This window comes from Lepidochelys olivacea (genome assembly GCF_965140295.1).
Source record: "Lepidochelys olivacea isolate rLepOli2 genome assembly, chromosome: 8".
Lineage (NCBI taxonomy): Eukaryota > Metazoa > Chordata > Testudines > Cheloniidae > Lepidochelys > Lepidochelys olivacea.
The window spans coordinates 662927-674973 of NC_140418.1; the positions used below are offsets into that span (position 1 = coordinate 662927).

At 55.3% G+C, this 12047-nt stretch overlaps 2 protein-coding genes across 3 annotated transcripts in view; one reads left to right on the plus strand and one right to left on the minus strand.

Moving 5' to 3' along the window:
- Window positions 1–65: 65 nt before the first annotated feature.
- LMAN2 (lectin, mannose binding 2) lies at window positions 66–10134 on the minus strand. The gene is made up of 8 exons (XM_084636975.1): window positions 9921–10134; window positions 8901–9019; window positions 8555–8672; window positions 4279–4358; window positions 2316–2477; window positions 1204–1318; window positions 737–856; window positions 66–326 (listed from the first exon to the last, which is right to left on the minus strand). Exons 1-8 carry the CDS (start codon window positions 10108–10110, stop codon window positions 166–168), a joined length of 1065 nt encoding a protein of 354 aa, XP_084493101.1. The 5' UTR covers window positions 10111–10134; the 3' UTR covers window positions 66–165.
- Window positions 10135–10312: 178 nt separating this feature from the next.
- RGS14 (regulator of G protein signaling 14) overlaps window positions 10313–12047 on the plus strand; it is a 29937-nt gene continuing 28202 nt past the window's right edge. For both annotated transcript variants that reach the window (XM_084636972.1, XM_084636973.1), the window contains exon 1: window positions 10313–10444. In XM_084636972.1, the coding sequence (XP_084493098.1) occupies window positions 10328–10444 (117 nt within the window). In that variant the 5' untranslated portion in view covers window positions 10313–10327. The remainder of the gene's footprint in view (window positions 10445–12047) is intronic.

A 12047-nucleotide genomic window follows, 5' to 3' on the forward strand; every position in this document is an offset into this window, starting at 1 on the left:
CGCTCACCCCTGCCTGCTTGTTCGACACACGCTGCCTTGGAGGAGCTAAGGCAGAAACAAGATACCAGAACGCCGTTATTTCTCCAAAAACAGCTTTTTAGAAACCAGAGTTTTGTACAATCCCCCATAGAAAAGATCCCGGCCGGGGCCGGGCCAGCTCCTTCACTAGTAAAAACGCTTGTTCCGCTCCTGCCGCCTCTGGAAGACCACGGCCCCCACCACCGCACACACAATGATGCCCAGCAGGGCGCAGAGCAGCAGCAGGAACACCTTCCAGCCAGTCAGGGGCCCACTTCGGAAATTCCCTGTCGGGTCATCCACGTTGTCTGTGGACAGGAAAGAACAAGGCTTAGAGCAGAGAGATTCACCTCCACCAAGTCTCCTATTCCACCTTGAGCTTGGGATCTCCCATAGTTAACGAACGGGCTAATGCTGATCTGCCAAATCCCCCTCCCAAGAGGGTGGCTTTTGGACAAGTCAATGTCACATGTCTACCGTTACTGTGTTAAGAGCAGGCAGGGAGATCCCATTGCGCAGGCTGGGGTAGAAAAATCCCCGTACACCCCCAAGCTGTATGTGAGAAATGCCCTCCCACCAGGGATGCTATGCAGTGTTGGATCTCACACTGCTTGTGGCCGAGGGCCCAGCATTGGTCTATTTAGGTCAGCGCTCAGCAGGCCTGAAGGAATGACACAGGAAGCATCTATCATGGGTCTCCAGAGCCCAGAAGATTCACCTTTTGGTGACTTAAGGAGGCTGACACTGGGCTCAATCTTTGTCCAGTCGATGTTCTCTTCCTCTGGTGGATGCTGTACCATCAGCTGAAATAGCTTCATTGAGATGATGTCATGATTGTCTAGGAAACAAGCATCAATTAGATGATGGCACAGCCCTTTCTGAGCTGCATGCCCTCAAAGACACATGAAAAGATTCCTCTCGTGCTCTGCCATGTCCTGGTCTCCCTCAGGCCCGCCCACCCTCCCTGACTCAGAGACCTGGCTTCCACTGGGGAGGCTTTCCCCCGCTGCCTAACCAAAGAGCCTGCTCTCTTTCCAAGGCTGCTTGTCTCCTCTCCTGCACAGTTAAGAACTCCAAGTGCTCAGCCTGCTGCAAGAAAGCACTGGAAAGCCATTCCACCCACAGCACCATGCCCCAGAGCTGGCTTGGGCTGAGAACATATTCCAGTTCAAAAGGTGCTCTCACCAGACAGGTCCCCTGTGCCAGCAGAAGCCCCAAAGAAGTAGCCAGTGGGCAGTCGGACTCCTGCAATGTCAATGCAGTTCTTCCACTCATTCTTGTCCTCCACATCAGTCATCACCTGCCAGGAAAAGGCAATGTCAGTTCAGGGCGTAGAACCAAGGGCGTCAGAGCCTTCTGAAGCCAGAAGCAGGAGTGGGGCCAGGGAGCCCACCTCACCTCCCACCCAGGGCCAAAAGCAGCCCCCTGCCCTGGCTCCATGTCCGGCCCATCGTAAGCGTCGGTGGGGGGTTTGTATTGGCTCCTCACAGCCACCTGTGTGGCTCTCCCTGACCCAGCTCCAGCAGGGGCCTTAGAGCTGCAGCCCAGCCATAAAGGCAGTGCAGGCAGTTGTGGGGAGTCATGGCACGGATCCTCCACCTGCCGGTGGTGTCAGGTGTCCACCGACAGCAGCCCCTGGCCTGTGTCCCGGCCCCCCAGGGCAGACAGAAGGTCCAGGCTGCAGCTCCCCTCAGCGGCCTGTGCGGCTCTTAGCATGGCCGGGCTGTGGCTCTGAGGCCTGCCCCACCCAGCCAGGTCAGGGGGAGACATGAGCAGCTGTGGTGAGCCGGCACAGAGTCATGGACCATCTACTTCCAGTGGGCTGGGAGCCCGGGGGACAGGCCAAGAGCTGCTGTCAGCCCCCCACCCCATGCAGGCAGGTGGAGGGTCCACATGCATGGCTCCCACAACTGCCCGGGCTCCCCTCCCCGGCTGGACTCCACAGTAGCCTGGTGGTGGGTCCTGGGGGAGGGGGTTGGGAAGAGGAGGGGAAGGGGGTGGGTCTGCCCCAGCAAAAGTCTACTTTGAAAAAGTGGGAGAGCCTTGGCCCCTTCTGTTCTAGCACCACGGTGCAGAGCCCTGCCCAGCCCAGCCTCACCCTCTCTAGAGCCACAGTGGCAAGAGGGCAGGTTGGCTGATCCAGGTGTTGGGAGGACAGCCCTTTCTCAGCATATCACCCCTTGGCCTTGGCAGTGCTGCCATTCCCACCACTATCCTTCCCAGCACAAACTCAACTGCACGGCTCAGAGAGCCTACAACAGGCATGAAGCTCAGCGCCATCTCCGAACACATCTCACCGTCAGCCGGCCCCTGGAGTAACGAACTGCCAGGAAAGTGTCATGGTTCTGATTTCGAAGATCAGCCGTGCAGCCAGCTAGCTCTGTCCAGCGCCCATCCTTACTGTGATCATAGGCCAGGGAGCCGTTATTCACCATGGCAGAGATGTATGGGAACACACGCTGTAGGTGCGGAGAAGGAGAACATTACTCTAAGCCTTCTACAGGCCGGGAGAGATCTGCATTTGGGACAGATGTGTCCCACAAGCCTGAGCCTCCACCTAACAGGGCCCGTGTGCATACCCCATAGGACTAGGCACCTAACTGGGGCACAGACCTACCATCCCCTATGGCACTGAAGCTATGGCTTTGCCTAAAGGGGCCTAATGAAGAAGAGCAGTAAATAAGTCAAAGGTTCTTTTCTAGGTTGACGTCAGGATGTATTTTGTTGAGGGAAACAGATACAGAGAGATCCTTCTAACCAGTCCTTAGGCCATTCATTTCCCAAGTGTCTCAGTTGGAGCACACAAAATGATCAGACGAGCACAGAATTAGGAAGGCTCCAAGCAAGGGAGCAGTTCTTTCTGCCTGCCCATCCTGAGCACAGACAAGGACCTGCTCCATCAGGTTTGTAGTGAGAAATAAACATCCCTCCTAGCATTTTCCTCCTCCCTAACATGCTTCTGACCCCTTCGATACAGGATGGGCCACCTCAGATCTTGATTATTTTTATTACTTGGATTCCAGTAGCACCTAGGAGACCAGGATCACACTGTACTAGACACTGTACAAGCACAGTTCCAAAGAGTTTACAACTGAAGTATAAAACAAGAGACATCAGATGGTCATAGACAAATGTGGAAGTACAAGCAAACAAGACAATACTGGTTGGCATAAAAGGCAGCGGTCTCTGCACACTAGTGGCTTAACCATTGTCAAGCTTTTTTTTTTGCAGTCATCACAGAAAAGGAGAGCCTTTGGGAGAATACTGAAGGAGCTTTGCGGATGCTCAGGAAAAGCTCCTCCCAAATATGAGGGGCAGCATGGGAGAAAGCACAAAGGTGTTCATTTGAAAATGTAGACAAACGAGCAGTGGAAGTGGGCATCATGAATCACTCAGATGCGAGCATCCAAAGATCATTAGTGGAGGACAGGTAGTGGGGAGAGGGCCTTGAAAGTGAAGAGCCTTGAAAGTGAAGACAAGGGCCTTGAAAGTGAAGACAAGCAGCTTGTGTTTGATGAGACAGAGAAGATGGAGCCAGTGGATCTTGTTAGATGACAGTTACCATGGCAGCCAGAAGATGTAACAAGACTTGCACACACATGGGAGAAAGGAGGAGAATCAACAACAAAGATACACCCCCTGTTGAGCACGTTTTGGATGGCTTTCTGCCAAGCTGAGCTGTGGTCTTAAGAGTTAGTACACGAACGATCAGACAAAAGTTTTCCTTTTACTATTCTTTTCCATCGTGTGTGTTTGCAACCAAGGGCAGGACTAATCTGGCAGGATTAACCTATGATCTAACAATGGACATTTACTAAATCATCATAAGGGCTGAAAGCTCCCTAAGAAACCTGGACGAAGTGGGGGAACTCAGGGCAGATTTTCTTTGATCTGCAATTTTAAGTTTTTCCTTTATGTATTTAGTAAGTGGCGCGAGGGTCGTGTTTCTTCCTTGCATCTCTCCCCTAGGTCAGCAGGAATCAGAGACCCTGAAAATAGGTTCTTTCTAGCTAGGAAATCTGGCGTGTGCTAGTGACTCAACATGTCCTTACCCTCCCCTTTTTCCTACTACATACATCTCTTCCTTTCCCTTCCACTGCAGGAAGTACAGTCAGGCTAGCCACAGCCCCTTGCCCCCACAACAGGTGATGTGCTAAGACCACATAGCAAGAAAAGACACCTCCTTGGTGCTAGTCACAATGAGCCCTGTCCATGCTGCCAGGAGCCTGAGACCTCCCCAGGCTTCCTGTCACCACTTACCTCTGTTGCTTCATCATTGGGGTATGTGTCCAGGAAAATGGCCAAGCCATGGAAATTATCCTTGCTACCAAAGACAGGGCCTAGAGAAGCAAAGCAGCACAAGGTTAATAGTGCTCTGACAAAGGGGCTACGCAGATCTTCAAATCACACCTACCCCTCATGATACACAAGGCAGATTTACTTTTCCAACTCAACAAGAGATGGAGGAGAAAGGGCACTAAGGACCCTCCAACTCTGCATTGCAGTGACCAGTCTCTGGTGAACGTCTCACCCCATTGTTAGCCAACGTGTGTTATACACATTACTTTTACCACTATCTATGAAGTGCATGTTATGAATACTCTGTGTATAAGTGTTGGCTATTTATGCCAACTGACTTGTACTATTTTTCCCAACAATGCTGTTCACTCTTATTCACTGGTATATTGCACAATACCTTTGAACAGGACAACTCAGCATTTGACTTAAGTGGATAGGAATATTGTCAAAGGCAAAATCCATTAATATTCTGCCTTGGTATGAGCTGGGCAGCTAACTTCATGGATCAATACCTGGAATGTTAATGTCCAAAACAAAGATAAAATAAAGGTACAGAACAATAAGTTCAGGAACTGGTACAAATTGGTGGGTTGAATCTTAGGTATCTCATAAAATGCTTTGTTACTTGTCAGCAACTGTTCTCTACGTAGAAGTGGTTTTGGGGGCGTATCCCTGAAGCGCACATTCTGTGTAAGGTGAACATGCTACAAGACAAGAATTGCTTCCCAAAAGGAGGGAAATGTTTACTTTTCGTACTGTAATGCTTGGTCTTTAGAAAATAAATTTGGTTAAGTTTATTATTTGGGCTCTTGAACATTTTTAAGAGCAATCAGCAAGTGTAGTCAAACATTTGGCTACGCTTTTAATGAACAGACTAAGGCAGCTATCAAATCCGCCAGCTGGGTTTTATGAAATGCTCCCACACAGAAAAATCACATCTTTCAAGCTGCTTCTACCCAAGCAACGTGAATAAGTAGTCTTTAATTCATTGTTACAAATAACTTCTATAGAGAAAAGCACTATTGGAGATCTTAGGTGCTAGAGACTAGTAAGACTGATACCAACAAGAAGCAGCGAAAGCCACGTGTTATACAACAGGGACAAACCAGCCCAGCTTTTGTCAGGGTAAGTCATGAAGTGAGGCATGGCTCAGAGCTCAGAACCCTAGCTTGCCATAGACAGCAAATAGAGGCGAATCTTGACACACACTTTGGAGTTAGGTTTCAGAGTGGTAGCCGTGTTTGTCTGTACCAGCAAAAACAATGGAGGAGTCCTTGTGGCACCTCAGAGACTAACAAAATTATTTGGGCATAAGCTTTCGTGGGCTAGAACCCACTTAATCGGATGCATGGAGTGGAAGATACAGGAGCAGGTATAAATACATGAAAGGACAGGAGTTCCCTTACCAAGTGTGAGGTCAGTCTAACGACAAGTTACTTAACAGCAGGATACCAAGAGAAGAAAAATAACTTTTGAAGTGGTAATGAGAGTGGCCCATTTCAGACAGTTGACAAGAAGGTATGAGTAACAGTAGGGGGAAATTAGTATTGGGGAAAATTAGGTTTAGGTTTGGTAATGACTCAACCACTCCCAGTCTTTATTCAGGCCTAATCTGATGGTGTCCAGTTTGCAGATGAATTCCAGTTTTGCAGTTTCACATTGGAGTCTGTTTTGGAAGTTTTTCTGTTGAAGAATTGCCTCTTTTAGGTTTGTTATTGAGTGACCAGAGAGTGCTCCTAATGCTTTTTGAATGTTGCGATTCCTGATGTCAGATGTGTGTCCATTTATTCTTTTGTGTAGAGACTGTCCAGTTTGGCCAATGTACATGGCAGAGGGGCATTGCTGGCACATGATGGCATATATTACATTGGTAGGTGTGCAGGTGAATGAGCCTCTTATGGTGTGGCTGATGTGATTAGGTCCTATGATGGTGTCCCCTGAATAGATGTGTACAGAGTTGGCAATGGCTTTGTTGCAAGGATAGGTTCCTGGGTTAGTGTTTTTGTTGTGTGGTTGCTGGTGAGTATTTGCTTCAGGTTGGGGGCTTGTCTCCCAAGATCTGTGAGAGTGAGGGATTGTCCTTCGGGATAGGTTGTAGATCTTTGATGATGCTCTGGAGAGGTTTTAGTTCGGGGCTGAAGGTGACTGCTAGTTACTTTCTTTGTTGGCCCTGTCCTGGAGTAGATGACTTCTGGATATTCTTCTGGCTCTGTCAATCTGTTTCTTCACTTCAGCAGGTGGGGTATTATAGTTTTAAGAACACTTGATAGAGATATTGTAGGTGTTTGTCTCTGTCTGAGGGGTTGGAGCAAATGTGGTTGTATCTTAGAGCTTGGATGTAGACAATGGATCGTGTGATGTGGTCTGGATGAAAGCTGGAGGCATGTAGGTAAGTATACCAGTCAGTAGGTTTCCGGTATAGGGTGGTGTTTACGTGGCCATCACTTATTAGCACTGTAGTGTCCAGGAAGTGGATCTCTTGTGTGGACTGGTCCAGGCTGAGGTTGATGGTGGGATGGAAATTGTTGAAATCATGGTGGAATTCCTCAAGGGCTTCTTTTTCATGGGTCCAGATGATGAAGATGTCATCAATATAGTGTAAGCAGAGTAGGGACATTAGGGGACGAGAGCTGAGGAAGCGTTGTTTTAAGTCAGCCATAAAAATGTTGGCATACTATGGGGCCATGCGGGTACCCATAGCAGTGCTGCTGACTTTAAGTTATACATTGTCCCCAAATGTGAAATAGTTGTAGGTGAGGACAAAGTCAAAGTTCAGCCACCAGGTTTGCCGTGACATTATCAGGGATACTGTTCCTGACGGCTTGTAGTCCATCTTTGTGTGGAATGCTGGTGTAGAGGGCTTCTACATCCATAGTGGCCAGGATGGCATTTTCTGGAAGATCACCAATGGACTGTAGTTTCCTCAGGAAGTCAGTGGTGTCTTGAAGATAGCTAGGAGTGCTGGTAGCGCAGGGTCTGAGGAGAGAGTCTACATAGCCAGACAATCCTGCTGTCAGGGTGCCAATGCCCAAGATGATGGGGCGTCCAGGATTTCCAGGTTTATGGATCTTGGGTAGCAGATAGAATACCCCTGATTGTGGTTCTAGGGATGTGTCTGTGCAGATTTGTTCCTGTGCTTTTTCAGGGAGTTTCTTGAGCAAATGGTGGAGTTTCTTTTGGTAATCCTCAGTGGGATCAGAGGGCAATGGCCAGTAGACTGTGGTGTTAGAGAGCTGCCTAGTAGCCTCTTGTTCATATTCCGACCTATTCATGATGACAACAGCACCTCCTTTGTCAGCCTTTTTGATTATGAAGTCAGAGTTGTTCCTGAGGCTGTGGATGGCGTTGTGCTCTGCACAGCTGAGGTTATGGGGCAAGTGATGCTGCTTTTCCACAATTTCAGCCCGTGCACGTCGGTGAAAGCACTCTATGTGGAAGTCCAGTCTGTTTTCTCGACCTTCAGGAGGAGTCCACGCAGAATCCTTCTTTTTGTAGTGTTGGTGGGAAGGTTTCTGTGGATTAGTGTGCTGTTCAGAGGTGTGCTGGAAATATTCCTTGAGTCAGAGATGCCGAAAGTAGGATTCCAGGTCACCGCAGAACTGGATCATGTATCTGTATCTGAAATGGGCCACTCCCATTACCACTTCAAAAGTTATTTTTCCTCCCTTGGTATCCTGCTGCTAAGTGAATTGTCTCATTAGACTGACCCCTCATTTGGTAAGGAAACTCCTGTCCTTTCACGTATTTATACCTGCTCCTGTATCTTCCACTCCATTCATCTGAAGAATTGGGTTCTAGCCCACGAATGCTTATGCCCAGATAATTTTGTTAGTCTCTAAGGTGCCACAAGGACTCCTCGTTGTTTTTACTTTGGAGTTAGCTTCCCAGACCTGAGGAAGGGCTGTGTGTAGCTTGAAAGCTTATCTCTCTCACCAACAGCAGTTGGTCCAATACAAGATATTGCCTCACCCACCTTGTCTCTCAGACTTTGGACAGAGATACTCAGCAGAGTGGACTGGCAACCCCCACTCTTTGCACCCTAGAAGGAGACTCAAAAGGGAGCACCTCAGTGCTCTGTGGCACACTAGTTACATTTCCCCTTCCTGAGCCGCTGCTGGCAATTACTGAAAGGATGAAGTGTAGAATCCATTATGACAGGAAACTTGACCACCCCGCCCCCACAGTGGGAGAGACACCTCTCCCTCTAGGAGTGCATGCACCATCCCCTACTATGTACCTGGCATGAGGCGCTCCTGGGTGTACCACAGGGCAAAGCCATCCCCGTGTAGGTTCTTCTTGCCTGCTCCATGGATCTTAAAGTGGACATGGAGCTCCCAGTCCTTGAGGAAGCAGGGCTGTGAGAAGGAATCACACTCAGTACCATGGATAGCATTTCATGGACACCTCCCCCACCCATGGGGACTCCCAGACAGAACTTCTTAGCCATTGCACCCTCTCTTTCCTTTCAAGGACATCAGCTATAGCCCCCACAGAAGCTGCAGCATTCACCCTCATTCAGGGCTTGGAACTCCAGCTCCCGAGTTACCCAGATGGAATCCCCTCCATCTCAAGGCTGCACTCACCACACGGTTCCAGATGGAACCCTCTTTGCTGCGTTCATCAGGAGTCAGGCGGACATACTGGCTGGTGAGCATTGTGCTCCCCTGGAAGTCCCAGAGGGGCATTGAACTGGAACCAACCCCTAGAGCAGAGAGAACGGGTACAACAGAGATCACAAGCTAAGCCGAGAGGGAAGGGCTGCAACGGCTCTGGGAGCCGCAGAGAATGACCGTGCTGGGGGCAGGCCAAGCTGGACAAACGCCAGAGAAAGGCCTGTGGGGACTCAATGGGAAGGTGGGGCCAGCGAGCCTCCCAACGTCTCTGCCCTGCTCCCGGAGAAGGAGAAGCAGCCGAAGTGGGGCGGGGCCTGTCGGAGCAGGGCGTCCCCAGCCCCGCTCCCCCCAGGCCCCTGCCCCTCACCCTGGTAGGGAAGAAGCGGCCGGGGCGGGACGGGGCCTGTCGGAGCGGGGCGTCCCCAGCCCCGCTCCCCCCAGGCCCCTGCCCCTCACCCTGGTAGGGAAGAAGCAGCCGAAGTGGGGCGGGGCCTGTCGGAGCGGGGCGTCCCCAGCCCCGCTCCCCCCAGGCCCCTGCCCCTCACCCTGGTAGGGAAGAAGCGGCCGGGGCGGGACGGGGCCTGTCGGAGCAGGGCGTCCCCAGCCCCGCTCCCCCCAGGCCCCTGCCCCTCACCCTGGTAGGGAAGAAGCGGCCGGGGCGGGACGGGGCCTGTCGGAGCAGGGCGTCCCCAGCCCCGCTCCCCCCAGGCCCCTGCCCCTCACCCTGGTAGGGAAGAAGCAGCCGAAGTGGGGCGGGGCCTGTCGGAGCAGGGCGTCCCCAGCCCCGCTCCCCCCAGGCCCCTGCCCCTCACCCTGGTAGGGAAGAAGCGGCCGGAGCGGGGCGGGGCCTGTCGGAGCGGGGCGTCCCCAGCCCCGCTCCCCCCAGGCCCCTGCCCCTCACCCTGGTAGGGAAGAAGCGGCCGGAGCGGGGCGGGGCCTGTCGGAGCGGGGCGTCCCCAGCCCCGCTCCCCCCAGGCCCCTGCCCCTCACCCTGGTAGGGCTTGGTCAGCGAGTGCTCCCGCTTCAGGTGCTCGTTGTTCCCGTCGGTGAGCTCGGCGGCCCCGCGCCGCAGCCCGGGCGCCAGCAGCAGCAGCGCCCCGCACAAGAGGCCGCGCACGGGGCAGCCTCGGCCCCACCGCCCGCGGCGCGCGCAGCCGCCTCCGCCCGGACCCGCCGCCATCCCGCTGTCCCTGCTTCCGGCCGGAACCGGAACGCACCAGCCGCCCCGGAAACTCCCAGCAAAGGCTGCCCCAGCCCTCCAATTAGAGCCCGGCCGGCCGGGGCTTCCGGGGGAGACCCCGCCCCCACGCAGCGCAGCTAGCGCGAGAGCTCCAAGTCACGCGCGGTATCCATGGCAGCCGAGAGGCGGGGCTAACGAGGCTCATGCCGCTCCCAGCATGCACTTGGGACGGTGGGGCGTGAATAGCTTCTCCAGCAGGCTCTCGCCCGGGGGACTACAACTCCCGGCATGCACTTGGGCTGGGCCTGTCGGGCCGCGGCGCCCCTGGCCTGTGGTTTGTCTGCGTCTCTGCGGCGTCGGCTCGGCTCCCGCGCCATTGACCCCGCCCCTCCCCACGGACCGCGCGTGACCCCGCCCCTCCCCCGGCAGCGCCCCGCCCCGCCCCGCCCCGCCCGGGTCCCCGCGCGCCAATGACTCAGCCGGAGCCGCCGCGGAGCCCAGCCAGCTTTATTGGCGGTGCCGAGAGAGCCCGGGCCGGCGGGATCCCGGGGCAGCCCCGGCCCGGCCCGGCCCGGCCCGCGCGGAGCTGGGGGTGTCGGCCGCGGCCCTGGCCCGGGGGCGACCCGCGTGGGCTCTGGGCGCCGCCTGGCCGGCCCCGCGGAGCTGCAAGCGCCCCCCGGGAGGGGGAGGGGCTGGGGCTGAGCCAGGGGTTGGGTGGGGGCAGCGGGAGGGGCAGGGGTTGGGTGGGGGCTGGGGCAGCTGGGCCAGGGGCTGGGTGGGGGCCGGGCCAGGGGCTGGGTGGGGGCAGCGGGAGGGCCAGGGGTTGGGTGGGGGCTGGGGCAGGGCCAGGGGTTGGGTGGGGGCAGTGGGAGGGGCCGGGCCAGGGGCTGGGTGGGGCCTGGGGCAGCTGGGCCAGGGGCTGGGTGGGGGCAGCGGGAGGGGCAGGGGTTGGGTGGTGGCTGGGGCAGGGCCAGGGGCTGGGTGGGGGCAGCGGGAGGGGCAGGGGTTGGGTGGGGGCTGGGGCAGGGCCAGGGGTTGGGTGGGGGCAGTGGGAGGGGCAGGGGTTGGGTGGGGGCTGGGGCAGGGCCAGGGGTTGGGTGGGGGCAGTGGGAGGGGCAGGGGTTGGGTGGGGGCTGGGGCAGCTGGGCCAGGGGCTGGGTGGGGGCAGCGGGAGGGGCAGGGGTTGGGTGGTGGCTGGGGCAGGGCCAGGGGTTGGGTGGGGGCAGCGGGAGGGGCAGGGGTTGGGTGGGGGCTGGGGCAGGGGCAGGGCCAGGGGTTGGGTGGGGGCTGGGGCAGGGCCAGGGGCTGGGTGGGGGCTGGGGCAGGGCCAGGGGCTGGGTGGGGGCAGCGGGAGGGGCAGGGGCTGGGCGGGGGCAGTGTCTCCCCGGCCCCCTCTCGCTGCGGTGCAGGCTGCAGCCCCCGCACCCCATGCCGGCGGGTGTCATGTCACTGTACAGAGCCAGTGGGCTCGGCGTGGGACTGTCTGGCTTCAGGCAGCCCCTCGGGTCCGGGCTTTCAGAAGCTCCTTGGGCTGCTCTGAACCGGCCGGTTCCCAGTAACTACTCTGAGGCAGCGTTGCCTTGTGGGATCGGCTTGCCGGGATGCTGCAGGGGTACAGATAAGTAACGTAGCCTGTGGGTTAAGCCACTGCAGTAGCGTGCCGTCTGTGTGGCTATGTGCTGACTCTGACTTCCTGACTGTCTGTACCCAGGGGATGGTTCCGGCCACCCCCCAGAAATGCATGGAGGATGCCATCTCGCTCTACACAATGACATCCTCCGCCCTGTGTGACTTTGCATGCACTATATGTGTAAGGTTGCGCTGTGCACACATGCATAAAATTGCAGCCTTCCTAACAACTGCGCACCACACTACGGAGAGCCCAGCTGGACTTTAGGTCTAGATCAGGGGTTCTCAAACTTCACTGCACCGTGACT

Coding starts and splice junctions, on each gene's coding strand:
- LMAN2 (XM_084636975.1), bottom strand. CDS start 10,110: ATGGCGGCGGGTCCGGGCGGAGGCGGCTGCGCGCGCCGCGGGCGGTGG. Junction 8,673..8,900: donor GTTCCATCTGGAACCGTGTG/GTGAGTGCAGCC, acceptor TCCTTCTCACAG/CCCTGCTTCCTCAAGGACTG. Junction 4,359..8,554: donor CCAGGAGCGCCTCATGCCAG/GTACATAGTAGG, acceptor TTGCTTCTCTAG/GCCCTGTCTTTGGTAGCAAG.